General features: G+C 51.0%; 1 protein-coding gene across 7 annotated transcripts in view; it reads right to left on the reverse strand.

The window, feature by feature from the left end:
• Window positions 1-25,702, reverse strand: part of ACLY (ATP citrate lyase) — a 43,863-nt gene that overhangs the window by 7,363 nt on the left and 10,798 nt on the right. For 4 of the 7 annotated variants that reach the window (XR_010408596.1, XM_045888926.3, XM_045888923.3 and 1 more), the window contains 16 exons: window positions 25,565-25,695; window positions 24,631-24,749; window positions 23,654-23,790; window positions 22,882-22,943; window positions 20,595-20,712; window positions 18,615-18,769; window positions 17,907-17,997; window positions 16,790-16,819; window positions 14,118-14,259; window positions 13,667-13,835; window positions 11,013-11,117; window positions 10,031-10,227; window positions 6,839-6,920; window positions 5,670-5,780; window positions 1,874-2,001; window positions 954-1,047 (listed from right to left, as the gene is read on the reverse strand). Coding sequence is in view for 6 of the 7 variants with exons in the window: in XM_045888926.3 (XP_045744882.1) it covers window positions 954-1,047; window positions 1,874-2,001; window positions 5,670-5,780; window positions 6,839-6,920; window positions 10,031-10,227; window positions 11,013-11,117; window positions 13,667-13,835; window positions 14,118-14,259; window positions 16,790-16,819; window positions 17,907-17,997; window positions 18,615-18,769; window positions 20,595-20,712; window positions 22,882-22,943; window positions 23,654-23,790; window positions 24,631-24,749; window positions 25,565-25,695 (1,871 nt within the window). In the remaining variant the exon portion in view is untranslated. The remainder of the gene's footprint in view (window positions 1-953; window positions 1,048-1,873; window positions 2,002-5,669; window positions 5,781-6,838; window positions 6,921-10,030; window positions 10,228-11,012; window positions 11,118-13,666; window positions 13,836-14,117; window positions 14,260-16,789; window positions 16,820-17,906; window positions 17,998-18,614; window positions 18,770-20,594; window positions 20,713-22,881; window positions 22,944-23,653; window positions 23,791-24,630; window positions 24,750-25,564; window positions 25,696-25,702) is intronic. The other 3 variants (XM_045888927.3, XM_064582935.1, XM_045888925.3) reach the window with 1 other exon arrangement.

Here is a 25,702-nt window from a genome sequence, read left to right on the forward strand (position 1 = left end):
CACCAAGCAGGGAACCCTATGCGGGACGCAATCCCGGGACTCCAGGATCATGACCTGAGCCGAAGGCAGTAGCTTAAACAACTGAGCCACCCAGGCGCCCCGAAACACAACATATTATCGAAGATTTTTTTCTTTGTTGACCCAAAAGGGGATAATTGGTATCACAGCTTTTCCTTTGGCTCCTTTTTATAATGAGTGAGGCTGAGGGGCGCCTGGGTGGCTCAGTTGGCTGAGCGTCTGCCTTTGGCTCAGGTCGTGATCCCAGGGTCCTGGGATCGAGCCCCGTATTGGGCTCCCTGCTCAGCAGGGAGCCTGCTTCTCCCTCTGCCCCTCCCCCGCCATGTTCTAATAAATAAATAAAATCTTTAAAAATAAATAAATAAATAATGATTGAGTGTGAGCATTTACTTTTTCATGTTGAAAGGCCATTTCCTACCCATTTTTCTAGTGGTCTTTTAAAAACTGATTTCAGAGAGTTCTCGTGTCTTAAGAACATTAGCTTTTCATCTCTGCCACTCAGACAAGCAGGCAGAGAGGACTCTGCTTCACCGTGAAGCCCCGTCGAGCAAGTGCAAACTACTCTAGGGGACACTGTCTGTCTTCAGCCCCCATTGCCAGGCGAGACCACGTGGCTGTGGGAGATACATGCTGCCCTTTGCCCTCTTGCGACCCTGAATCTGTTTTCCCCGTTGGTCGGAAAGGGGCTGGCTCACAAGCTCCAGCACACAAGGAGGGGCTGGAAGCCAAGAATCATCGTCAAGGTTCCTCCAATGCCCTTGGAGTAGAGCTGCCCTCGAGGGCAGGGTTTGGAGGCCAGAGCAGTGATTTACAGGGTTGCCCCAACTAGTAGGGCAGGCCTGGTTTCCAGGAATTCAAGCCAAGTCAACTCAAAACCCACCCCGTCAGCCCCCCAGTCTGCCTCACCCACACTCAGAGGCATATGCAGCACCTACCCTGGCCCAGGAGTAGTCCATTGGCACGGTTGGAGGAGGCACCTCCTGAGCAGGTACAATGACTCCTTTGGCCACAAGATCTTCATACACAGACCTGGGAGGCGGGAGAAGGGGAGGAAAGAAGACAGCCATGTGGACTTTATGCTTCTGGGTGCTTCTAAGCCATCCCAGGAACGCTCCTCCGTCCAACCCCAAAACTCTAGGTTTTCTAGCTCTGCACCCCCTCCTGGCAATGCCTTACACCAGGCGATGCCTTACACCAGTTGGATGCCTGAGAACTGAAGGAAAACAGGTTCTGGCCAAGAACCATCCACCAACGCCACCGGGCTTTACAGGAAGCTGACTCTGGAGGCTAAGGAAGGACAGAGGGGAGGAATGGGAAGACACAGTGGGTTATCCAGTAACTGTTTATCAATCAATTAGAGGGGACACCTTCTAACGGTTTCTATGCCCATTTCTTATTTACAGAACAGCCAAATAGATAGGCTCAGAAACCGAACATGTTTTAATACCAGTCTGAACGGCCTGTTACTGCTGTGTCTACAAACAAAATAAAACAAAAACCGAGGGGCACCTGGGTGGCTCAGTCGGTTAAGCCGCTGCCTTTGGCTCAGGTCATGATCCCAGGGTCCTGGGATCGAGCCCCGCATCAGGCTCTCTGCTCAGCTGGGGAGCCTGCTTCTCCCTCTCCCTCTGCCTGCCTCTCTGCCTACTTGTTCTCTCTCTCTCTCTGTCAAATAAATAAATTCTTTAAAACAAAAACCGAAAAGTAAGAAAAGATTTCGGACCATCTGTACAGTTGCACTCATCACCTAAAAGGGACCAGGATTTCAGACACCTCTGTGTCAGAGAGGCTGCAATCCTCACGGGGGACCTGGAAAGGGAGTGGGAGGCTGGCATCCTCCCCACGGTCCACTTACTGGATGATTTCTCCCAGTTCGTCAAAGCTCGGGGGCACAAACACTCCTGCCTCCTTCAAAGCCTGGTTCTTGGCTACTGCAGTTTCAGAAGCCTGGTTGGCACAAGCTCCAGCATGGCCAAACTGCACCTGGAAGGCAAAGGGGAGAGGCTTTACCGGGCTTGTTAATCCCCGGAGGGAGAGAACAAAGGCTCCTGGGAATGTTGGTACCCGTTACAGGCTGGACCCTGCTAAACGCTCAATGTTTATCACTTCATTCAAGCCTCACACAGCCTCACTCAATAGGTATGCCGAATGACTCTCAGCTTAAAGAAGAAGAGACCGAAGCACCGAGAAGTTCAGGAGCTTACCGGAGGTCACACAGCTGCTGTGTGCTGGAGCCAGGACACAAAGCCTAGCGGCCCATCCCCCCGCCCCACCGTTGGGGGTGGGGGCGGGATGGAGAACAGCAGGTAGTTGTGAGCCACTGTGAGAAGTGAAATTACATGCTGGCAACCTTAGGCTAAGCTGACCTCACAGATGGGATCTGATTGTCCTGCCCATGCTTTTTATAAAATAGGTCCAAAATCTCATGTAGGGGCGCCTGGGTGGCTCAGATGGTTAAGCATCTGCCTTCGGCTCAGGTCATGATCCCAAGGGTCCTGGGATTGAGCCCCACATCGGGCTCCTGGCTCAGCAGGGAGCCTACTTCTGCCTCTTCCCCTGCGCACGCTCTCTCTCTGTATCTCTCTGTCTCAAATGAATAAATAAAACCTTAAAAAAAAAAAGTCATGTAAAAATACGAATTCCTAGCGTCTTTTTTATTTATTTATTTATTAAAGATTTATTTATTTATCTGAGAGACAGAGAAAGAGCACGCATGAGCAGGGGGGAAGGGCAGAGGGAGAGAAATCCCCAAGCAGACCCCCTGCTGAGTGTGGAGCCTGATGTGGGGCTCAATCCCAGGAGCCTGAGATCATGACCTGAGCCGAAACCAAGAGTCAGATGCCTAACCGACTGCCTTCGGCTCAGGTCATGATCCCAGAGTCCTGGGATCGAGCCCTGAGTTGGGCTCCCTGCTCAGCGGGGAGTCTGCTTCTCCCTCCAGCTGCCTCATCCCTAGTTTGTGTACGCTCTTGCTCTTTCTCTCTCTCAAATAAATAAAATCTTAAAAAAAAAAAAAAAGTCACGGGGCGCCTGGGTGGCTCAGTCGTTAGGCATCTGCCTTCGGCTCGCGTCATGATCCCAGGGTCCTGGGATCAAGCCCCGCATCGGTCTCCCTGCTCAGCGGGGATCCTGCTTCTCCCTCTCCTTCTGCCTGCTGCTCCCCCTGCTTGTGCTCTCTCTGTCAAATAAATAAATAAAGTCTTTTAAAAAAAAAGTCAGATTGTAGGTGTCTCAGTTGGGCGACTGACTCCTAATTTCAGCTCAGGTCATAATCTCAGGGTTGTGAGATGGAGCCCCACGTAGGGCTCTGCGCTCAGTGTGGAGTATGCTTGAGATTCTCTCTCTCCCTCTGTCCCTCCCCCCTTTTTGTAAATAAATGTAAATAAATTTAGATTTGTTTAAAAAGACAAAAAGTCGAGTTGTCTGTAGGTCTATATTCCCACATGGCAACTATCATCTGGAGCCGACTAGCACCTGCCGCCTTCCACCTGAGCATGCAGTAAGATAAACTCTAAATCTAATGGCACAGGGGTGACTGGCTATGGGAAGGGAACATCAGGAAAGAGAAAACCCATGGGAAGAGCGACACGGTAACTGTGTCTTTGACCACGCAACAGGGAAAATGAGGTTACCAAATAAGATGTGGTTCAAAATCCCGATCAGGGCAGGGTGAGGTGGATAATCACAGCAACATCTAACCTGTTTGAGTAACACTACATCCAGGCACTTTTCTGCGCACTTGACTCATTTCATCTTTCAGTTGCTATGGCTGCTTCCAGTGAGAAAGGAAACAGAACGCTGGAGGGGTAACGTAACTTGCCCAAGGCTACACAGGTAGCATGCAGTAGCATCTGAACCCAGGCAATGTGGCCTCTCCCTATGTTCTTACCCCCTACATGTAACAAAAGGGGCCTCAAGTGTGGGAAAGGTCAGGAACCGCCACTCTGGTTAGCGATGCTGGAAAACACATGCTTTAACATGCAGGCTCCCAATGCATTCTTTATAGGACTGAATCTGCATGGGTGGAAGGGGTGGGAAGGAGAAGAGATTCTGTACTCAAATAAATGGACAATGCTGGGTTCAAGGAAGTTAAACAAGTCTCTTTAACTCTGAGATTCCTCAAAACTAAAACCAAAAAAATTAAAGATTTTATTTACTTATTTTAGAGAGAGAAAGAGAGAGAAGGAGAAGGAGAGAGAAAGGGACAAGCAGACTCCGTACTGAGCAGTGTGGAGCCCAACACGGGGACTCAATCCCATGACCCTGAGATCATGACCTGAGCTGAGATCAAGAGGCAGATGCTGGGCGCCTGGGTGGCTCAGTTGGTTAAGCGACTACCTTCGGCTCAGGTCATGATCCTGGAGTCCCGGGATCGAGTCCCGCATCGGGCTCCCTGCTCAACAGGGAGTCTGCTTCTCCCTCTGACCCTCCTCCCTCTCCTGCTGTCTGTCTCTCATTCCCTCTCTCAAATAAATAAGTAAAATCTTAAAAAAAAAAAAAAAAAAAAGAGTCAGATGCTTAACTGACTGAGCCACCCAGGCACCCCCCAAAACCAAAATTTTAAAAGGGAAATAGATTATGTTCCATGTTCATAATTATAGAAGCTCCCCGTTCTGTTTGCTTTGGTTTTTGTTTTGTTTTGAGGACCACGGCTATAGGACCAGTGTTTTGTGGAACATAGTTCTGAAAAATGTCACCTATACAAACACCTCCAGTTTCTACTCCCATTGCTCAGTTCTTAATTCTGTTTTCCTGAGGAGCTGTCTCTGCTTGCCAACAGGTGGAGATTTTGTTGCATACCTTTATTACCTCCTCTATAGGGCAGAAAGTTCTGCAAGGTCATGTGACCTAATTAAGAAATCAAAAATCACTTATTAGCTGGGCAGTCACTGTACTCTACATTTGTGTATGCCTGAAATTTCATAATGTTTTAAAAAATTAGGGGTGCCTGGGTGGCTCAGTCATTAAGCGTCTGCCTTCGGCTCAGGTCATGATCCCAGGGTCCTGGGATCGAGCCCCGCCTCAGGCTCCCTGCTCGGCAGGAAGCCTGCTTCTCCCTCTCCCACTCCCCCTGCTTGTGTTTCCTCTCTCACTGTCTCTCTCTGTCAAATAAATAAAATCTTAAAGGAAAATTTAACTGAAAGACAAAAATAAAACGCTGTGAGGACCTGTCCCACCCTTGGGGTGATATGGGTGCCCAGCCAGAAAGAGAAGAGAGTGCTGCGCTCACTGCAGGCCTCTGGGCACCTCCACATCCACAACAAACCTGGCTTTCTTCTACAGCCCCTCCCCATGCCCCTCCCCAGCTCTGCACCTGTGTGTCCTCGCCCTTCCCAGCCTCCCTTTCGGGAAGCAAACCCCTTTCTCATCCCTTAGATGCAGTGCAAGCCTCACCGTCCCTGCGGAGGCATCTCAGCTCCTCCAGACAGAACTACACCGACTCCAAGCAGGGACTCGCCTGCTGATGACTGCCCCCCACCCTCCAGTGGACTTAACCTCCTAGAAAGCAGGGCCCTGGCTGGACCTCGCGGTAACCCAGCAAGTAATAAATGTTCCTGGGACGAACGAGCTGCTTAACAAGATGACCACATGGTTCACCTTGAATGCCCGCTTTGGCCTCCCTGTCCACGAGTGACCCGCCCCAGCTGTACCTCAGAGGAGAACATGGTGGCACAGGTCCCGATGCACCAGCAGACCACGGGCTTGGTGATGCGGCCCTCCTTGATGCCCCGGCAGATCTTATATTCCTCAGTGCCCCCTATCTGCCAAGGAACAGGGAACGAGAAAAAGCCCACAAGTTAGGGGAACCCGTCCCGAGCTGCTGTGGGAAGCACTGCCGCAGGAAAATCTGCCCCAGATCAGGCAGGGGTCACAGGCACCAGGGGTCCTGACTTACAACTTGGCTAGAAAATGAAGGCACATGGGCTTTGGCCAAATAATAGCCTGTAAGACTGAGACTGGATGCACGGAAGAATTGTAACGGGGGAGTGGGTACCCTCCGGAGTCCCCGGGACTCCCCCTCCCTGATCTAAGGGTATAAGATGATTTTGGGGGCGCCTGGGTGGCCCAGTTGGTTAAGCGACTGCCTTCGGCTCAGGTCATGATCCTGGAGTCCCGGGATCGAGTCCCGCATCAGGCTCCCTGCTCGGCGGGGAGTCTGCTTCTCCCTCTGACCTTCCTCCTTCTCATGCTGTCTCTCATTCTCTCTCTCTCAAATAAATAAATAAAATCTTAAAAAAAAAAAAGATGATTTTGGATCAGACCTGCTCAGGGGCACAAGCAAGGAATGGGGTTCAAGGACTCTCCCAAACTGAAAAAGTGCACTTTTTACTCCAGCTACACACTGCCCGAGAGACCAAGGCCAGCCAAAAGCTTCTTCTTTATTGGTACTAAAATGTCTTGTGCCACCAAGAGGCAAGAAGTTTCAGGAACAAACATGACAGTGTTGACGGTGATGGCCTTTATGTCCCAGAGTGTAGGGAGGAGGATTACCAGGGACTGTCACATTAAGTTATATATAACCAAAATGCATGCTTTTTTTTTTTTTTTTTTAAGATTTTATTTATTTATTTGTCAGAGAGACAGAACACAAGCAGGGGGAGAGGCAGGCAGAGGGAGAAGCAGGCTCCCCACCGAGCAAGGAGCCCGATGTGGGACTCGATCCCAGGACCCTGGGATCATGACCTGAGCCAAAGGCAGCCGCTTAACCGACTGAGCCACCCAGGTGTCCCGCATTTTTTTTTTTTTTAAATGGGAGCTCACACATTACTTTTAGAGTCAGAAAAATAAAATTAACAGAACAAAACAAAACAAAACTCACCTCTCCAAGAACCACAATCATTTTCACTCCTGGAGTATCCTGGTAACGTAGCACATGATCCATAAATGTTGAGCCAGGGTACCTGGTGATAGCAGAGAGAACACATGGGATCAGCAGGCCTGGGGAGGTGCAGGTACAGGTGTAGGAAGCTACCAGGAACACGTGAGGCTTCTCGTGAGGGCCCAGAGATGCCTCAAGTGTTGGGGGTGGGTAATAAATGAAGCACAAGGGAAGGGAAGGAGGAAAGGGGAGGTTTGCTTGGCAGTAAGAGATGCTTACAGAGCACATGTGTGGTGGTTTTAAAATACGGCTGCAAATTCGTTTAACAAGGTGGAACCTCGTGCCTCTCTTGCGTATGAATCAGACTGGATGATTAGTTTCTAATAAATAAAATGTGGCAGAAGTGATTCTCTGACAATGACTTCCGTGGCAGGGTTATAGAAAAAACAGCTTCTGTCTCGCACTCTCTCTTGAATTGCTCACTCTGGGGGATGCTGGTCACTACGTCCTGATGACACTGAGCAGCCTGTGGAAAAGCCCACAAGAGGGGCGCCTGGGTGGCTCAGTTGGTTAAGCGACTGCCTTCAGCTCAGGTCATGATCCTGGAGTCCCGGGATCGAGTCCCGCATCGGGCTCCCTGCTCGGCGGGGAGTCTGCTTCTCCCTCTGACCCTCCTCCCTCTCATGCTCTCTGTCTCTCATTCTCTCTCTCTCAAATAAATAAATAAATAAATAAATCTTTAAAAAAAAAAAGAAAAGCCCACAAGAAAGCCCCTTGCCAGCCTGTGGATGGGCCATGTTCTATTACAGTCTGAAACCACCTGCTTTGCGTGACTTTTTTTTCTTTTAACACAGCAATACATAATACAGCGGGCCAACTCCTGTCCCAGGACTGGCAGGCTATGGCTGCATCTCTATATAGGCCTGTACACATAGTTGGTCCCTGAATGACGTGATGGTTGGGAACACCCATCCCTACCACATGCAGTCGAAAACCCAAGTAGACAGGGGCGCCTGGGCAGCTCAGTCAACGGGGCATCTGCCTTTGGCTCAGGTCATGATCCTGGGGTCCTGGGACTGAGCCCCGCACTGGGCTCCCTGCTCAGTAGAAAGCCTGCTTCTCCCTCTCCCACTCCTCCTGCTTGTGTTCCCTCTCTCGCTCTCTGTCAAAAAATAAATACAATCTTTAAAAAAAAAATAAAAGAAAAAAAGAAAAAAAGGAAAAGAAAATCCAAGTATAACTATGACTCCCCAAAAACTTAACTACTAATAGCCTACTGTTGACCGGAGCCTTGCTGATAACATCAGTAGTCGATTAACACGTATTTTGTATGTTATACGCATTATACACTATGTTCCTACACTAAAGTAAGGCTAGAGAAAAGAGAATGTGATTAACAAAGCCATAAGGAAAATACATTTACAGTACCATGGTGTATTTATTGAAAAAAATCTGCATATTAGTGGACCCGTGCAGTTCAAACCCGTGTTGTTCAAGGGTCCCCAGTATTTTTTTACTTTCTCCTGTCACATGAGATTACTAAAGGATTGTTTAAGGCCAAGGATGCTTCTCTGCAGATCTTTGAGAGCACTGTACATCACAAGGGGACAGTGTAACTGCCCAGACTTATTTGAGCTGGAGCCCGTTGTCAGGGAACACCGAGGACGAGGGTCCCCCAGGCCGTAGCCTCAAAGACCTGGTGAGAGATCTTCCTCACTCAGGAAGTCCATCTGACACAATACTGGAGAGCCAGGAGACGGACAAGGTGCCTCACCTGCCCAACAGATTTTGGTTGAGGCAAAGAGCAGGAGATGTAATAATAAACAGCAATGGCTAACGTGTATTATGGCATTAGGTGGTAGGCATTACTCTAAAATAATACTCTACTGATTACCATTCCCACTAACAAAAACAATGAATATACTATCTGTGAAATAAGAAGAAATAAAGATTTGGTCTCTGTCTCCAGTTCCTGACGCAGAGCTCCTAAAACCCTTGGGATTTCCTAGGTGACAAGGGTGTCTTTTATTCTCATGAGGCAACTCTTGGTGGGCGCCTGCAGAGCTCCTGGATGCGGGCTGGTCACTAGAAAACCAAGCCATGATCAGAGGCTTGGAATTTTCAGCCCTACTCACCATCCTTTGGGGAGGGGAGAAAGGCCAGAGATTGAATTAATAATCAATCATGCCTACATGATGAAGTCTCCATAAAAAATCCCTAAAGAAAGGGGTTTGCAGAGCTTCTGGGTTGGTAAGCACACCAAGGCGCTGGGAGGGTAGCATGCCCACAGAGGACACAGAAGCTCCATGCACTGCCCCCCGTAACTTGCCACATGTGTTTCTTTCCTCTGGTTGTTCCTGGGTTCTGCAAGCCATTCTAGCAAATTACCAAACCCAAGAAGGGAGGTGTGGAGACCCCCAATGTATAGTCAGTTGGTCAGGAGTACCAGAAGCCTGGACTTGCAGTTGGCATTTTGTGAGGCTGAGCCCTTCACCTGTGGGATCTGGTACGAACTCCAGGTAGATACTGTCAGAATTGAAATGCATTGCAGGACGCCCAGCAGAGAATTGGAGAACTGCCTGGCACAGGAAAAAAAATCCCAAAATCTGGTAGCCAGAAGGGTCAGTGAGGTCATGGTAGAGAGTAGAGAAACAATTCTTCCTTTCACTATTACAGACTACAGTTAACACCTGCTGAGTCAAGTGCTAGGTAGGCCCTGTATTAGCCACCTTCTATAAATATTACCCTCACTTAATCCTCGAAACAACCCCATGAGGTGGCTGCTATTATTTTACCCATTTGATCTATAAGGATGACGGAGGTCTGCGGAGGGTAAATGATCTGCCCAGGACACTTCCCTGGTCAACAGAGAAACTGGGATTTGAGCCCCTTGCTCTGATTTCAGAATTAGTCCTACCAACCGCTCCGCTCTGCTGCCTCCCTATGGCCACAACTCAGACAAGGAACAGAATTACCCCCAAAGCCTAAACACCTTTGAAAAACATCTTTTCCTGTTGTTGTTTTTTTTTTTTTTTCTGAGTTCATGCCGATGTCAGTCCTGAGACAGAGTAGAAATGCCGTTTTATGGACTTCACTCGGCAGCAGCGAGCAGAGATTGGAGGACCCAGCGCCCCCCTTCTCCTAGCCTACCACTCCCCAGCATGGGAGACCCGCCTCGGGCCAGCCGATCACCTGTCCCCGCCAATGGCCACACCCTCGTAGACGCCGTCTGTGGTCCGAGAGATGATGTTGTTGAGCTCGTTGGACATGCCCCCAGAGCGCGAGACGTAGGCCACGCTGCCAGGGCGGTACAGCTTGGAGGCCAGGATGTTGTCCAGCATCCCACCTGTATTCCCAATCTTAAAGCACCCGGGCTTGATGCCTCCAACCTGTGAGGGCACAAACAGCAGTCAGGAAGGAAGCGTAAGCTCCTGACTGACCACAGGGCTCAGTGGAATCATGAGGCCCAGTGCTACCTGCTCAACCCCCCGCCGGCTGGTCAGGATGGGAAGGAAATGGTCCGAGAGAGCTAACACCTGTACACTGGGTTTCCAGCTTAGGAAGAATCTCATCTCTCCCTCAAGAGCCATTACACAAGAAAAAAGAGAACCCTGCTTATAAAACATGGCTTACTACTGCAGATTCAGATTTGTATACTCAGGATTAAGTCACCTCCTCCACTTTAAAAGGGTGACAGCACCCAGGAAAAGTGTAAAATACAGGTGTACACCTCTGCTCAACATCACCCTCTGCCTCAGAGATGAAAGACAATCTGACCGTCAGACAACTTTTTAATGCAACAACTAAGGAAGAACAACAACAAAATAGTCCCACGGCAATTTCCTTCTATGTGAAGGCCTTTGGGCAAATAAAACCTGTAAGTAGATTCTTCTTCAGTTCATGGTTAAAGGAATAATCAAAGACTATGCTATGGTTGTATGAAGGTGGGCAAACACACAAAAAATCTTCGTTAGCCCCCTAAAACTATAAAGGTGATAGGGACTGGGGAGAGAGCCCTTTAAAGTAATTGGATATAAACTGACTTTCAATGGGTACTCTCCGAATCTTTTCAACCTAAGAGGGAAACCGAAGAGTCAACAAGTTTGCTTTCTGTGGGCCCAGAACTTCGAAAGATAGCCTTGAACTTAAAAGGCTTTCCGGAAAGGACACTCACAGTGGCAGGTCCAATGATGGTCACTCCCTTCTGGTCCGCCTTCTTGATCAGCTTCCTTGTGAGGGCCTCAGGGATGCCTTCAGCTATGATGGCGATGGTCCGGATCTAAAGGACAGTCCCTTTCTGTTAACTTTGTGCCTCAGATGAAGCAACGGGGTGGCTCCCAAAAAGAGAGGTATAGACATCCAAAGCCAATCTCCATTGGTTAACACCACAGTAACTCAGGAACCAAGCAGGAGCAAATGTTTCTGAAAACCCACTACCATCAAGAGTGGCTATATTCTCTCCCAACCAAAAACCCACAAGACTCAGACCCACCTGCTCCCCACCTGTCCTAGTGCCTATTCATAAAGCAGGTATCTATGGCTTTTTCCACTGTGTCCTCTGAGTCTCTGACTCTATGTCCCAGGGTCAGTAAGGGACACAAATGAGCTGCTTACACACTCAGACCAGAGAGTGGGCTGGGGGAGAAAACCAGAAGGAGTGGGGGTGGGCAGGAAAGATCGAGAACCATCTCTGGCTCTAGAACAGGGGCCAACAAACTTTTTCTGACTTTTTTGGTCATGTGGTCTCTGCAGTAACTACTAAACTTTGCCTCTGTAGCATGAAGGCAGCCATGGACAATACATAAATGAACACAGCATGGCTGTGTTCCAACAAAACTTTATTTGAGAAACAGACAGTGGGCTAAGTTTGACCCTTAGGCTATAGTTTGCTAAACTTCGCTCTAGAATAAAAAAGCAGCTCATTTTCAGCAGGTGTGCTTTTGTTTTTGCTTCACTGAGATGGCAAAACAAGTTTACATTCTCCAGTCGTACACTGAACTAAGCCAGTCTGGGATCAGACAATAATTGTGAACAGAAGAATCAATATCTTAATCTATATAGACTCATACAAATCAGTAACAAAAAACACAAACACTCAACAGGAAAAAAAAAAAAAAAAGGAAGGGAGAGCAAGTCACAAAATATAAATGGTCAATAAATGTTTTTAAAAGCTCATCTTAGGGGCGCCTGGGTGGCTCAGTCGGTTAAGCATCTGCCTTCAGCTCAGGTCATGATCCCGGAGTCCCAGGATCGAGCCCCTCATTGGGCTCTCTGCTCAGCAGGGAGCCCGCTTCTCCTTCTCCCACTCCCCCATGCTCATGTTCTCTCTCTCTCTCTAATAAATAAATAAAATCTTTTTTTTTTTTAAAAGCTAATCTTAGTTAATAATCAAAGATATGCAGATTAGGGACGCCTGGCTGGCTCAGCTGGTTAAGCATCTGCCTTCAGCTCAGGTTGTGATCCCAGGGTCCTGGGAGCAAGCCCTGCGATGGGCTCCTTGCTCAGCAGGGAGTCTGCTTCTTCCTCTTCCTCTGCCCCCTCCTCCCACCTGTGTGCCCATGTGCATGTACGCTCTCTCCCTAATAAATATAAATCTTAAAAATATGCTAATTAAATAAAATACCTATCACTTGTCAAATACATGCTTTTCTTAGAGAGTGCGTGTGTGGGAGCAGGGGTGGAGAGGCACAAGGAGAGGGAGAGAGAATCTTAAGCAGGCTCTACCCCAATGCAGAGCCCAACTCAGGGCTCCATCTCACGACCCTGAGATCATGACCTGAGCAGAAATCAAGAGTCGGATGCTTAACCGAGTGAGCCACCCAGATGCCCCAAATACATGTTTTTAAAACGCAAACATTCAGTGTTGGCCAGGGTACAAGGAAGCAGGCATTCCTGAATCACTGATGGAGTTTCTGTCCTTACAACTTTTCTGGAGGGCACCTGGGCAGGATGGATCAAAGGCTTTCAAATCTGCACATTCTTTTTTTTTTTTTTTAAGATTTTATTTATTTATCTGACAGAGAGAGACACAGCGAGAGAGGGAACACAAGCAGGGGGAGTGGGAGAGGGAGAAACAGGCTTCCCGCTAAGCAGGGAGCCCGATGAGGGGCTCGATCCCAGGACCCTGGGATCATGACCTGAGCCGAAGGCAGACACTTAACGACTGAGCCACCTAGGCGCCCCTAAATCTGCACATTCTGATGCAGCAGTCTGACTTCCAGACATTTATGCTGGGGAAATAATTAAGAACATACACAAATGTTCATCTAAGATGCTCACCACAAGACCTGAAAAAGCAAAACTGATGTTTGCTAATGAATATTTATGGATGTGGAAAGAGTAACTGAAGAAAATGGACTACAAAACAGTCACGTATAGTATTATTCCACATGTTCAAATCCAGAAAAAGGAACAGAGGAGGATCTATTCAAACGTTGGCAACTATATTTCTGGGAAACTGGAATTGACTGAGGTATTCATTTTTTTCTTTTTATTTAATAGTATTTAAATTTTCTCTACAACAAACATGTAATAATTTTATAATAAGAAATTGCTTTTGATTCTGTTGTGAAAGCCGGTCTTAGCAGCACAGGGGGGACCTGGTGGGGGGCAGATGATCCTGAACGGACTCTCTGTTAGCCTAGGTAAGTAGCCCTGTCCAGCCTGCTTGCCCTCAGTTACCACACTATCTTCTAAAGATCAAGCGTATCCAACCATTTTCTCCCACACCACCGGCCAATCCTGAGCGCCAAGTCCTTTTTCCACAGTGCCAGAAGACACCATTTAGGAGTTTTCCCTGCTTCCCCACCCCTGTGCCCACTGATCTACCTGCGCGTAATTCATGGTCTCAATGGTACTGTCATAAGCTGAGCGGAGAGAGGCAAAGTTGATCAGCACGTCTACTTCTGGGTGTTTCTTCATGGCATCAGCCATGTTCTTGAAGACGGGGATCAGGATTTCCTTGTGACCCCAGTAAAACTTCTGCTTGTGGTCCCCACTGAGAGAGGAGGAAGATGGGTCAGGATACCCCCAAACTGTCAGGGCTGGGGAGGGGGAAGCCAACGGGAGGAGCGTCATCTAGAAGGTGGAGAGACAGGGTCCCACATGTGGGAAACAGATCCCCTAGGAATATGGATCGCCCCCAGTCTGGGATGGCAGATGCTCCCCCAGCAAAGGGGATAATCTTGCTGGCTCCCCTGGGTCTGTCTTAGTGAGGGAGAGGAGATGAGGAAATCCCACTTGGTAGCCATCTCTTGCTTCCCGCCATGGTGGGACTCACGTGAAAGGGTACACCATGGCGGCCACTGAGGGCTCGTCTCGGGAGCAGACATAGTCGAAGTCCAGCATGCCCTGCACGGCCCGGGTCTGCATGCCCCACACGATGGCCTTGGTATGGCAGCTGAAGAGGGTGGCACTCTTTCCTGGTGGGCAAAGACACAGCGAGTGCACCGAGTGCACCCAGAACACACACTCCCGGGAGACCGGCAGGGGCTGCCGCACCCCTCCATACCCAGTTCGGGGAGAGGGGCTCATCAACACGGCAAAGGGACGTCAAGAGGCTGGGACTCTGAGAGCTGGAAGAAGAGGTGCCCTGGTTTCTTTGCAAAGAGGTGGCAGAGCAAAGAGAGCTAAGAGGACCTGCCTAGCTGGTAAAGAGCTAGCAATGAACACAGAAAGGACTCCCGTGCAGAGAAAAGACCCACAGGAGGAGAATCCCTACAGGAGGAACTGCTCCGCCTCACAGGACAGGCATGTAATCAGCATTTTGCTTACATGCAAATGAAGGCTTGATTGATTATTTTTAAAGACGCTGAGAAAAAAACCTCAAGCTCTCCCAATTCTGGTGGCCACATGATTTCAAACAACCCGACAATTATCACCTCTAAATCTGGACATTCCCACATGGGGGGGTGGGGGGTGGGGAAATTCCCACACTTGGGTCAAGATCTGAATCCTCAGGATTCTAGGTCAGTGTAGGTCCAAAGAAGAGGCTGGCTGCAGCCTTATTTCTACCTGAGGTTCTGGTCAGAGCACACTGGCTTCGTGGCATCCCCCTAACATTCTCTGTGCCGTCCCCTCCCTCCTGCCCGCCTCCCTCTAGCAGGTGGCCCTCTCCTGCTCAGAACAAGGCTCTCAGGCAATTCTCCAGGGGGCAGAAGAGTGAGAGGCAAAAGAAGCGGGGAGAAGAGCTGTCAGAAGTGCTTGCACGGCCTGAAGGGAAAGGCCCCTTCACCACCCTGCAGACAGGTGACCTGTCCCTCCCATTCTCTGCAAGTCACTGGAGGAAAGTAGCCCCTGGGGAGGCTCTCAGCTCCCCTGGGGAGAACAAGGCACCGAGCTCAGGGGCCATCTGGTATTAATTAACCTAGTGTGCTAGTGCAGGCTTGGCTAATCAGGTTTAAGGTCTGATAAAATAAATTTGAGATCACTCTCCCAAGGCATGCAGGGTTCTCATCCCTACATAGGCTTGCTTCTTCCCTCTCAGCTGTAAGCTTCTCATACCAGAAGTCTCCTGCTGTTCCAAATACCTGGGACTTGCTGTCACCAGATCCACCTGCGTTCTCATGAGACATGAGCTCACAGAACAAAGACGGCCACCTAATCCAGTACCCTCACTTCCCAGGGCCCGGAACCTGAAGCTCAGAGCTGACAGATGATGGAGATTCTGTCATCTAGCATCAGGGCCAGATTATATACTAAATTACGATGCAGCTCAACTGTACAAGGGAGGAGGGCAGGATACAAACCAGAAGGGCCCAGCCTCTCCCCACCCTTGGGGGAACCCACACCACCCCCCCCCAAGTCAGAGTGTGAGCAAGCACACAAACATGCATCTGTCTACCCAAGAGAGTACAGAAAAGCCTGGAATCTCTACAAGCCCACGCGCACATCCAGCATGGAAGGGGCAGAATTCAAGCGTGCTCCTCCTTGAGCACAGAAATGGCAAAGCCTAAGGCTGTCATCCTCAGCCCACCAGCAGCAGGGGCTAACTAACATCCCCCACCAGGCTCCTCTGCTGGCTCAGTAAGAGACCCCAGCCCTTGGGTGGAAGAGCTCTCAGAACTGGGGTAGACCCCTGTTCTTTTGGCACAGGGCTCAGCCTCAGCTCTGGTCTTTCAGGTAACAAAGGATCTTTCCAGAGACAGGAAACATAGGGATTAAAGGCAGATAGTGAGAGGACTGCATCCCTGGCCTTCCTAGGGGGGGATATCTGATCCTAGACTAGTTGCCCCTTCCCCTCCCCCTAGCAAGGGATCAAAGGTCAACATCTGAAGTTTCCCCTTGCCCAGGGAAAACTCTCCCACAGCTGTGAATGTCAAAAAGTTAAGTGGAAGCCCTGATGCTTTGAAGGGACAGTGTTCGCGTGAACGTGTGAGTGAGCACGGCAAATGTCCCTCGTAAGCAATGACCTCCTACCCCAAGGCCCAGATCCCCTCTTCAGATTTACTGCACATCCAACTGGGCTTCTACCTCTCTCCTTGACTTGTCTAGCCTGTCTTCCACCCAAAACCCAGAGAAGTCTGGACCCGCTGCTGGCACTGAGAGCTCAGGGATTCAGGAGGCAGTGGTGAGGCTAGGTGGGAAAGTAAGAAGAGACCTTGAGACCCAGATGAGAATCCCAGAAGCCTGAGGTTGCCCTCCTCGCCCCTGCACTGCCCCCCCGCCTTTAGCTTCCATGGCTCCCTCCTTCCCAGCAAACACCACTCCACTCTCCAAGGCTGTGGGCCTGGCTCTTACTCCCACGCTCTCTACCCTGTCCTGTCCTGTCCGGAGGGTGGAGCCAGAGACAGCTGGCCAGGGGAGCGCTGAGTGGGGGTGGGAGCGACTAAGCAAGGGTAGGAAAGCGAGGGAGGGCGAAGACTAGGACTTGGGGGGAAACAAAGCACACGGAAGACTATAACCTGCTAACAAAGCCACACACAGAGCTGGGGCGGGGTGGGGGCATCCTACCTTGCAGGGGTCTTGGACTTGGGACTGAATCTGTCAAAGAAAATGACCAAGGCAGCTGAGTCACCTGCTGGTGGCTGGAGGCTTTGGAGGGAGAGGGTGGGAAGAGGGAAGGGTCCCAAGGACAAGCCTCGTAGGGCTGATGCCCTCACTGTCTCTCACCTATTCCACAACAGACAGGAGTGAAGACAACAAAAGAGAAGAGAGCACTGATCAGCAGTGCAGAAGCAAGAAAGGGCCAAGGGCCAGAGAGGGGGCGGGAGAGGCAAGAAGGCTTGGAAGGGGTGCTGAACACCACAGGCCCCCAGGCTTTGTGGAGGGGCAGCTGGCCAGATCCCACCCTCGTAATGCCAATCCCGTATCTGTCCCCGTGAAGCACAGTAAGATGATTAGGTCACTGTGGGCTGGACCTGTCACTGCGCTATAGACAAAGCTGCTGTTTGGGGGACTGCAGGGGAACAGCTTACAATCTCAAGGGCCTAGAGCCTATAGAACTATTTCACAAAATGCCTCAAGCGCATGCGGTCTGTACCAGGAAGAGGCTGCAGCAGCCCCGTGCTGACCAAGGCCTAGTACCTCACGCTGGCTGCCAGCGCTGTCTAGCAAGGGTCGCATCTGATGAACCAGAGGACAGACAGACAGGGGAGGCGAAATGCAGATGGGCTGGTTACTGATGGAAGGGGGGTCTTCAGAAGAGCCCCACGAGGTGGGATGGGCATGTGGGCGCTCGCTTTGCCGTCCCAGCTCTAAGGCTCGTGCTCTCCACTGAGAAGCAGAGTCTGGGAGATCTTGCCACCTCTGGGTATTTCTGTCGCCCTGTCTCTCCACAGTTTCCCTGCCCAGCTCACAGGCCCCCGCGGGAAGTAAGGGGGTAGAAGAGAAGATAGTAGGGAGCGGGGTGACTCAGGCGCAGCGTGGGTCCTCAGTGCCAGGAGAGACAGGGGAAGGCTTGGGAAGGCCTGAGTCTTCATGTCCTCATGTCCATTTTGGCCCATGTGCCACACCCACTCTCATAGCAAAGCCCAAACCCTGTTCCAGTGCCCCAGGAGGGCCTAGACAGGGCAAGCAGAATGGGGGGAGGGGGGGCGGGGGGAGGGAGCCTGAACTTCCTGGCAGTTACCTTGTGGCATGGCAGGTTTGGCTTTCTTTGCGGGTGCCACCTCATCGGCCCTGGACTCAGAAAAAGATGCCGTCCTGCTGGGGGCTGGAGTCTGGGGTGGGACAAGGACACAGCGTAAGAGTCACAGGTAACAACTGGGAAAAAGAGCTATTGGTCCTTAAGCTTTGGTTCCTTAAGGCCCAAAGAAATCGGGTAACAAGAACCACCATGTACAGAACTATCCTCTACAAAGTGCTTCCAAAAGTATTATTCTAACAACCCTCTTGAGATAGGAATTAGTATTGTCTCATTACCACAGATGAGCAAACTGAGGCTCCGAGAGGGCATGACACCTGCCAACGTCCTGCTCTCAACAGGATTTGAACTCTGGTCTGATTTTAAACCCCCTGGTCCAGGGGCACCTCGCTGGCTTAGTCAGTGGAACGTGCGACTCTTGATCTTGGAGTTGTGAATTCAAGCCCCACGCTGGGCACAGAGTTTACTTTAAAAACTAAACTAAAGTAATAAAAACCCCTGGTCTTTCCATTATACTACCTTGACTGGGCAGGAAAAAAATTGGCAAACATACAGAAACCAACCTGTCTTTCCCCAGTGCCCCCAGATGGCTAGGGACAGAGCAGGGGCACTGTGCTCTGGATGGGGGTAGGTATGAGGGGGAGGCAAAGATGACACAAAGATGCTTTAAGGTGGAGGACAGGGGGCACCTACCGATGTACTCCCACTGGCATTGAGGAGGAAGTTTGCAGTGTGAGCAGCTGTGGGTGGCTGGTTGGGGATGGGGCGGTGGCCTAGGGCCATGCCCACAATGGCCGTCATGTGAGTCTCAGTGCCAAAGACATGGATGGGGATCCCAGTGGTCTTCCCTGTGAGGGAAAGAAAATAATCCATCATTCAAGTCTTCAAGTAAGTACCCAAGTCCACATGACTCTGCAAAGGCCCCTACCCAGCATCTAGTGCTTTTTTCTGCACAAGACAGACCAATTGCCCTATTTTCACCACCAAGCAACTCTTTGTAAAGACCACCTGCTGATAAGAAGAGCAAAAAGGAGCTTTCCTGATACCCTGAAGTGGCCGCGAGCATAATTAGGGTCTGTGCTGTCCTGCTGGCCGCTGGACCCTGGCCCTCCAACCCCTTGACCTCGATATCTGCCTGGCCTGCCTCTGTTCCTGAGCTCCTGGGCTCACTTTCTCGGGGCTCTGGCCCTTCTCCCTTTGCACAGAGCCCTCCCGTCACCCGGCTCAGCCTGAGTGCCACCTCCCATGGAAGGCCTTCCCTGGCCTCCTCCCCCCAGCCCCTGGCCGCCTCACTGTACGCATGCCCATCGAACAGCATTTCTTTTAGTAATCGTTTACTTGTTTAATGTCTCTGAGTTCAGTGGCCCAACTGTGACGAACATTCACTGTGCTATACCCAAGGGCTGTCCCCACAGCAGGACCTCAGTTGTAGGTGAAAACGAGGACTAGCACCCCTTCGAGTGATGTAAGTGGGCTACTGTTTGCCAAATCCACTGCGTTTGGGAAGATGGGAGGATGGAAAGCTTTTGCCCTTGAAATCAAAGGGCATGGCATGCGCCCTGAGCAAGAGCATCTTGTCACCTCTCTGACACCTCACACGAACCCCTGCCCCACACATAACTGCTCTTAGCAATGGGGGCTGCACTAAAGACCAAAGCTGCTAGTGACCAAGTTCACGTCTCAGGCTCCATGAGGTCAACTTAGGGAGACATACTCTTAGTCCAGACGGAGAGGCCCCCAGCTTCTGGAAAGCTCTAAATGTGAGGTCTCATGAAACTGCTGGAGATCCTCAAAATGCAGAAGGGAGAAAGGAAACCAAAACAGATGCCACCACCCTCTTGCCCCTCATCTCAGCGAGGGACACTGCTCTCCCGTCCTACCAGTTACCCGCCCTTTCTCTCCTCTCCCCCAGTCTGAGAGATCTCCACCCTCCCGCCTCTGAACCTGCTGTCCACCTGGCAGCCAAACAACCCTTCCAACCCGAAGTCAAGGTGTGCTCCTCCCTCAAAGTCTTCCACAGGCTGCCAGCCCAGGGGCATGGCCAAGTGCTCCCGGCACCTGGACCACTCCCACCTGGCTCCCGCTGCCTCCCTGCCTTGCTGCCAACACCCCGCCTTTGCTCCCTCAGCCCTGCCCGCCGGTCCCACACAGCAGCACGCTCCCACTCAGGGCCTTGGAACTTGCCCTTCCCACCGTGGTCACTGCCGAGCTGCTCCCTCCTCTCCTCCAGCTCACTGCTCCAATGTCACCTTTTCGGTGAATCATTCCCCGATCACCCCATTAAAGCCAGGCCTGTCCCCTCCCACATATGCTATCCCTTTCTTCGGCTTTGTTTTCGCGGCACCTCGTGCCACCTGACATGACAGTCAATGTTCTCAGCAGCACAAGGGCTTGCTGTCTGTCATGTGTGCAGCTGTAACCCCCGTGCTCTGCCCGGAGCCTGGCACAGGGCAGGTGTTCCACAAATATCTGTTAAACAAACAGCTGAATGGCAATGCTTTATGAACCATTCTGAAGTTTAGGTAGGGGGCTCCACATCATAGGAGCACAGACACTGGAAGCTGAAGCAAGCTGCATATCCAGGAAGTGGGGTGCGTGAGCAAGTGTCTGAGGACCGACCCGCTTCCAGGAAGCCCAAGGAGGCAGAGAAAAGGTCCCCCCCGCCAATCTTACCGACTTCTCCCATCACTCGCAAGCCCTCCTGATAGTTGGGGCCACCTCTTCGGACAAAGATGGTGACCTCATGCTCCTTCAGGGGGCCCTGGTAATCTCGAATTGCTCTCACAATGCCCTGAAAGCATGAAGGGCCGACAGACATGTAACTAAAAAACAGGCAGTCCTAAGTCAATTATTATTTATAATCATGATAAACATACCACGGTGTAGGTAAGGAGGGCGGCTTCTCATGAAGAAGCATGGCGGGCCCAGCAGTCAAGAATTTCACACGTATGGACGAGACTACCCACAAGCAACGGAAAGGCCTAGGACTCATGGCCACTCGTGCTGCTGCTGAGGTAACGCTGCTGAGGAGCCTGGGAGTCACACCCCTCAATGCACGGGATGCTGGTTCCCGTCATCCTTGTTACCTCCTATTGCAGTCTGGGGGGAAATCGAGGCCAGGGTCCAATGCAAGAGTTCTCAGAGCTATCAGGACATGATCCACTTAAACATCCAAGTCCTACTAAAACCTCTTCGAGCAATTTTGGGGATCAGCCCTTGCAATGAGTATCAACTCTGGAAACAATTTGGAAGAAGGTACAGGTGCGAGGAATTCTTTTTTTTTTTTTTTTTTTAAAGACTTTATTTATTTGAGACAGAGAGAATGAGAGACAGAGAGCATGAGAGGGAGGAGGGTCAGAGGGAGAAGCAGACTCCCTGCAGAGCAGGGAGCCCGATGCAGGACTCGATCCCGGGACTCCAGGATCATGACCTGAGCCGAAGGCAGTCGCTTAACCAACTGAGCCACCCAGGCGCCCCGGTGTGAGGAATTCTTAATTGCAGGAAACAAACTGAGGGTTGCTGGAGTGGGGGGTGGGGTGGGAGGGATGGGGTGACTGGGTGATAGACACTGGGGAGGGTATGTGCTCTGGTAAGCGCTGTGAATTGTGCAAGACTGTTGAATCTCAGATCTGTACCTCTGAAACAAATAATGCAATATATGTTAAGGAAAAAAAAAAGAAGAAGAAGGAGGTAGCGGGAGGGGAAGAATGAAGCGGGGGAAATCGGAGGGGTAGACGAACCATGAGAGACGATGGACTCTGAAAAACAAACAGGGTTCTGGAGGGGAGGGGGGTGGGAGGATGGGTTAGCCTGGTGGTGGGTATTGAGGAGGGCACATTCTGCATGGAGCACTGGGTGTTATGCACAAACAATGAATCATGGAACACTTCATCTAAAACTAATGATGTAATGTATGGGGATTAACATAAGAATAAAAATAAATAAATAAATAAATAAGAAGGTACAGGTGCGTACGAGTTCTGTCTCTCCAGACAGGAGGCTAGTTTATGGAGTCCAGAGTGTGATGTCTGTCACCCAAGGCATTCCACCTGAAGCTCTACACCCAGGTCCTGCTCCAGACCTGAGCAGCCTACCAAATCTGTGGCTTACTACAGGGTTGCTCAGAAGTGAGCACAAAGCCGTCAAGATTCACCTGCTTCAGGTCCGTTTGTTGAATCAGGGCCAATTAAGGAGACCCTGTTTTAGGCAAGACTGACAAGGCCTGGTCCCCCACTTTTTCAGAGGTCACTTGCAAGACTGGCATTTATTGGGGCGCCTGGGTGGCTCAGTTGGTTAAGCGACTGCCTTCGGCTCAGGTCATGATCCTGGAGTCCCGGGATCGAGTCCCACATCGGGCTCCCTGCTCAGCAAGGAGTCTGCTTCTCCCTCTGACCCTCCTTTCTCTCATGCTCTCTGTCTCTCATTCTCTCTCAAATAAATAAAATCTTAAAAAAAAAAAAAAAAGACTGGCATTTATTTATTCATTATTCTCAAAACTTACACGCAACTACCAGGTGGGACACATTCTTCTGAGGAGCCTCACTGAGCATCGGATAGTACGGAACAAGACATGGCCTCCTGAGGTGGTTGCTGAGAAGGGGACGACTCTCGATCCATGTTAGTGCTGTCGTCCTTCCTGACCAGCAGTCACACTCTGAATTGTGTGCCCTGATGCCCCTGACCTGTGCACAGGGACCCAGGCTGACAGGTCCTGGCTGGATGAACAACAGCCCCAGATCACTGGACCATTTTCCTCATTCTGACCTTTTGGAAAAGACCTACATCTATTCCAGTGTCTTCTGCATCCCCAACAAGGGACCCTGGGACAAGAGCCCCTACTGACCTGGGTAAGTCATGGGAAACTGCTTCTGCCTCAAACCCTGCTTACGGAAACCTCCCTTTCTGGCTTCCCCCAAACCCACATTCCCCAGAAACTGCACGGTCCCCTGTGGCTGATTACCTTGAACGTGGCAGCCACATTGGTGAAGTTTGCGATGCTGCCTCCAATGATGAGGATCTTGCCTGTGTTTGGAGTAGAAGGGTTATTAGCAAGGGAGACTTGAACATCTTACCGGAAATCTAACTGAGGGAGTTCTCCCAAGCATTAGGAAGTATCAGTGCAGAGACTGGCTGGGGTGGGCAGCAGGCTGGCCTCCCCTGACATCCATTCAGTCTTAACTGACTCAGCTTTCCATCACCTGTGCCCTCGAGTTAGTGGTTAATCCAAACTCACCGAACGTCTATATCGTTCCTGGTTGGCACTCAGAAACCCAGGTTAGTTTCCGGATACCCCCGGTGGGAATCTCTTCTGGCTTAAGGGAAGGTGACCTGCTATGCATAATCCACAAACACTGGACAGGTGGTAAAGGGAAGCCGGGAATCCCACAGCCCAGATTAGGAAATGTAGAAGTGGGCCACTAAAAAAAACAAACTAAAAAAAAAGTGGGCCACTAAGATCTGAGCTTACAGCAGTCAGTAAGAGCATGCTGCTGCCTCCTCCCCCGCACCTGCTCATAGGGCTCTAGGTACACATCACTTCCTTGCCTCCCTGGAGCTCCCCCATCCGACAGCCACACTGCCCACTGTATACTTGGAGAAACAGAAGTCCAGAAGCTGAATGACTAACCCCAGGCTGCCAAGCACCAGGACCACCACCTCAGTGCCTCCTCGCCCAAAGCTGTTCCCACTGCAGCACAAGGGGCCGTCCTGGGGAAGGAGCATGTGTGTCTCACCATCTGGGTGCTTCTCCCGGGTCATGAGGGAGAGGATCGTCTTGGCGTAGTCATAGGTCTGCTGCTCACTGGGGGCGCCCGAGTATTCCCCGTAGTTTGCCAGCTCGTTGACACCCCCTAGGTCACAGATGGTATCACTGCCAGGGAGACAGAGAAGTCAATGCTGGCTTTGACTCGAGCGGCAGAGGGTGGCAGCTTGGTGCCGAGGAGGACACGCAGATGCCCCAGAGCCCTGTGGTCAGCCTACGGCACCAACCCCTTGGGCCTCAGACCCTCCAGGGTCCACAAAAGTCACACCAGAAGGTTAAGTGCACTGCATCAGGCTCTCCCTGGCAGTGAGCTCTGCTAGCCCCAGGCCATCGTGGGGCTCTGGGTTGACACTGGTAAGTAAAGGGAACAAGGGGCGCTTCCACACACAAAGAAAAACCACGCATTCTAGGATTCCCTGCCAGGCTGCCCAACAGAGAAGTGAAACGGTTGCAGCCAGAGGAGGGCCGAGCCAGGCACAGAAGGGAACGCGGCAGATCACTGCCTGGAAATGAGCAGATGCCTACCATGCTTTAAGAGAAAAACCACCAATTATCGCAAAGGGTATAGAATACGGGTTCAACATTCCTATGAAGTGTGGAGGTATGAAGACTTACACAGGCATTAAAACAGCTGGAAGGAGGGGTGGGGAAACAGCCAGGCAATGTTTACTTTTAGGTTCTTCTCTGTATTTACTGTACCTCTGCATGAAGCATGTAACGTTAACTATAAAGATTAAAACTAATAAAAGCAACCTCATTTGGAAGTAAACAAGAAAGTTGCAGAAGACAGTGTAGAGGACAGGCGTTCACCAGAGTCTCTGCTCTGGACCAAGGGGAGGAAATGAAGATCCTCATCCCCACTCTGAGGTGAAGCAATTTGATCCAGATCACGCACGCGTGGGCTCCAGGCAGACCTGGTTGCCCTCCCGTCAGCAGCCCCTCCGTCACCTGTACACGACCGAGGCACCACCTCCAGCCACCATGGTCCAGATCCTCCCCTTGGGGTTCAGCAAGGTCAGCTTCAGGCTCGCCCCACTTTTGGCATCCAGGTCTGCAATGTAAGCTTCCTAGGGACCAGAGAGCAACAGGTGGGTCCTGGAGGTACCCCCTTCACTGGGTCCCAGCTCCCAGGACCCTGCTCCTTTCCCTGGAGGTACATGAAGAGGTCCTCAAGCCTTAATAGGGTCAGGGAGAGGAGTTGGGCAGAGCCCCATGTGCCTGGGACAAAATATGATGACATCCTCAAGTACCAAAACCACCCCCGGCCAAAGTCACTGCCTGGGGACAAACTTCCCTACTCCTTTGTCTCCGACCTCAAGTCCTGGCCCTCTGCCCAAGTCCTAAGCCTCACTAGGTCACCCTGCTACTGCCACAGCCCCCCACTCCCAACGTCTGCCTGCCTGACTCGTAACAAGCCTCTCCACCTGCAGACCCCATCCCTTCTCCCAGCCCAGCCTCTTCCCCTGGCCTGGGTTATGACTCACAGGCCTGATCCTGCTGTGAGGACCTCTCAAGAGGATGGGGTGGGAAAGAGCTATTAAAATTCTCAGCAAGTGGCCAAGAGAACTACCTTCCTCTGGCACGATTAGCAAGAGCCACTCGGAATTATCAACAAATCAAGTTAAGAGCCCAGGGAGGTTGATTGAGAGAGAAGTCTGAAAGGATTTCTGGCCGGGATTCAGAGGCTTGGCTGACTCCCACCCCCACCTCCTTTGGGGTTTTAAGAAAATTAAATGGTTCTCAACCTTCCTTTCCTGCCAAATATACAGCCCACGGTGGGACGGAGGGGGGGCGGGGGGGGGAGGGAGGCGATACTCCTCTGATATCAGTCACCCTCTCCCAGGTCCCCTCACCCGCCATTTCTTCCCCAGAGCAGCCGTACCTCTGGGTAAGCCTCACGCCCGAAGGGAGGAGGGAACTCTATATCACCCCACTTCACTTTGCAGATGTAGTCGGCTGTGGCATCTATCTTGGCCGCCAAGTCAAGGACATAGACGCCATCTTTGGTCACAACTGCGAG

This window comes from Mirounga angustirostris, unplaced genomic scaffold (genome assembly GCF_029215605.1).
Source record: "Mirounga angustirostris isolate CCGP_5_RB_7025 unplaced genomic scaffold, mMirAng1.0.hap1 SCAF_17, whole genome shotgun sequence".
NCBI classification, from domain to species: domain Eukaryota; kingdom Metazoa; phylum Chordata; class Mammalia; order Carnivora; family Phocidae; genus Mirounga; species Mirounga angustirostris.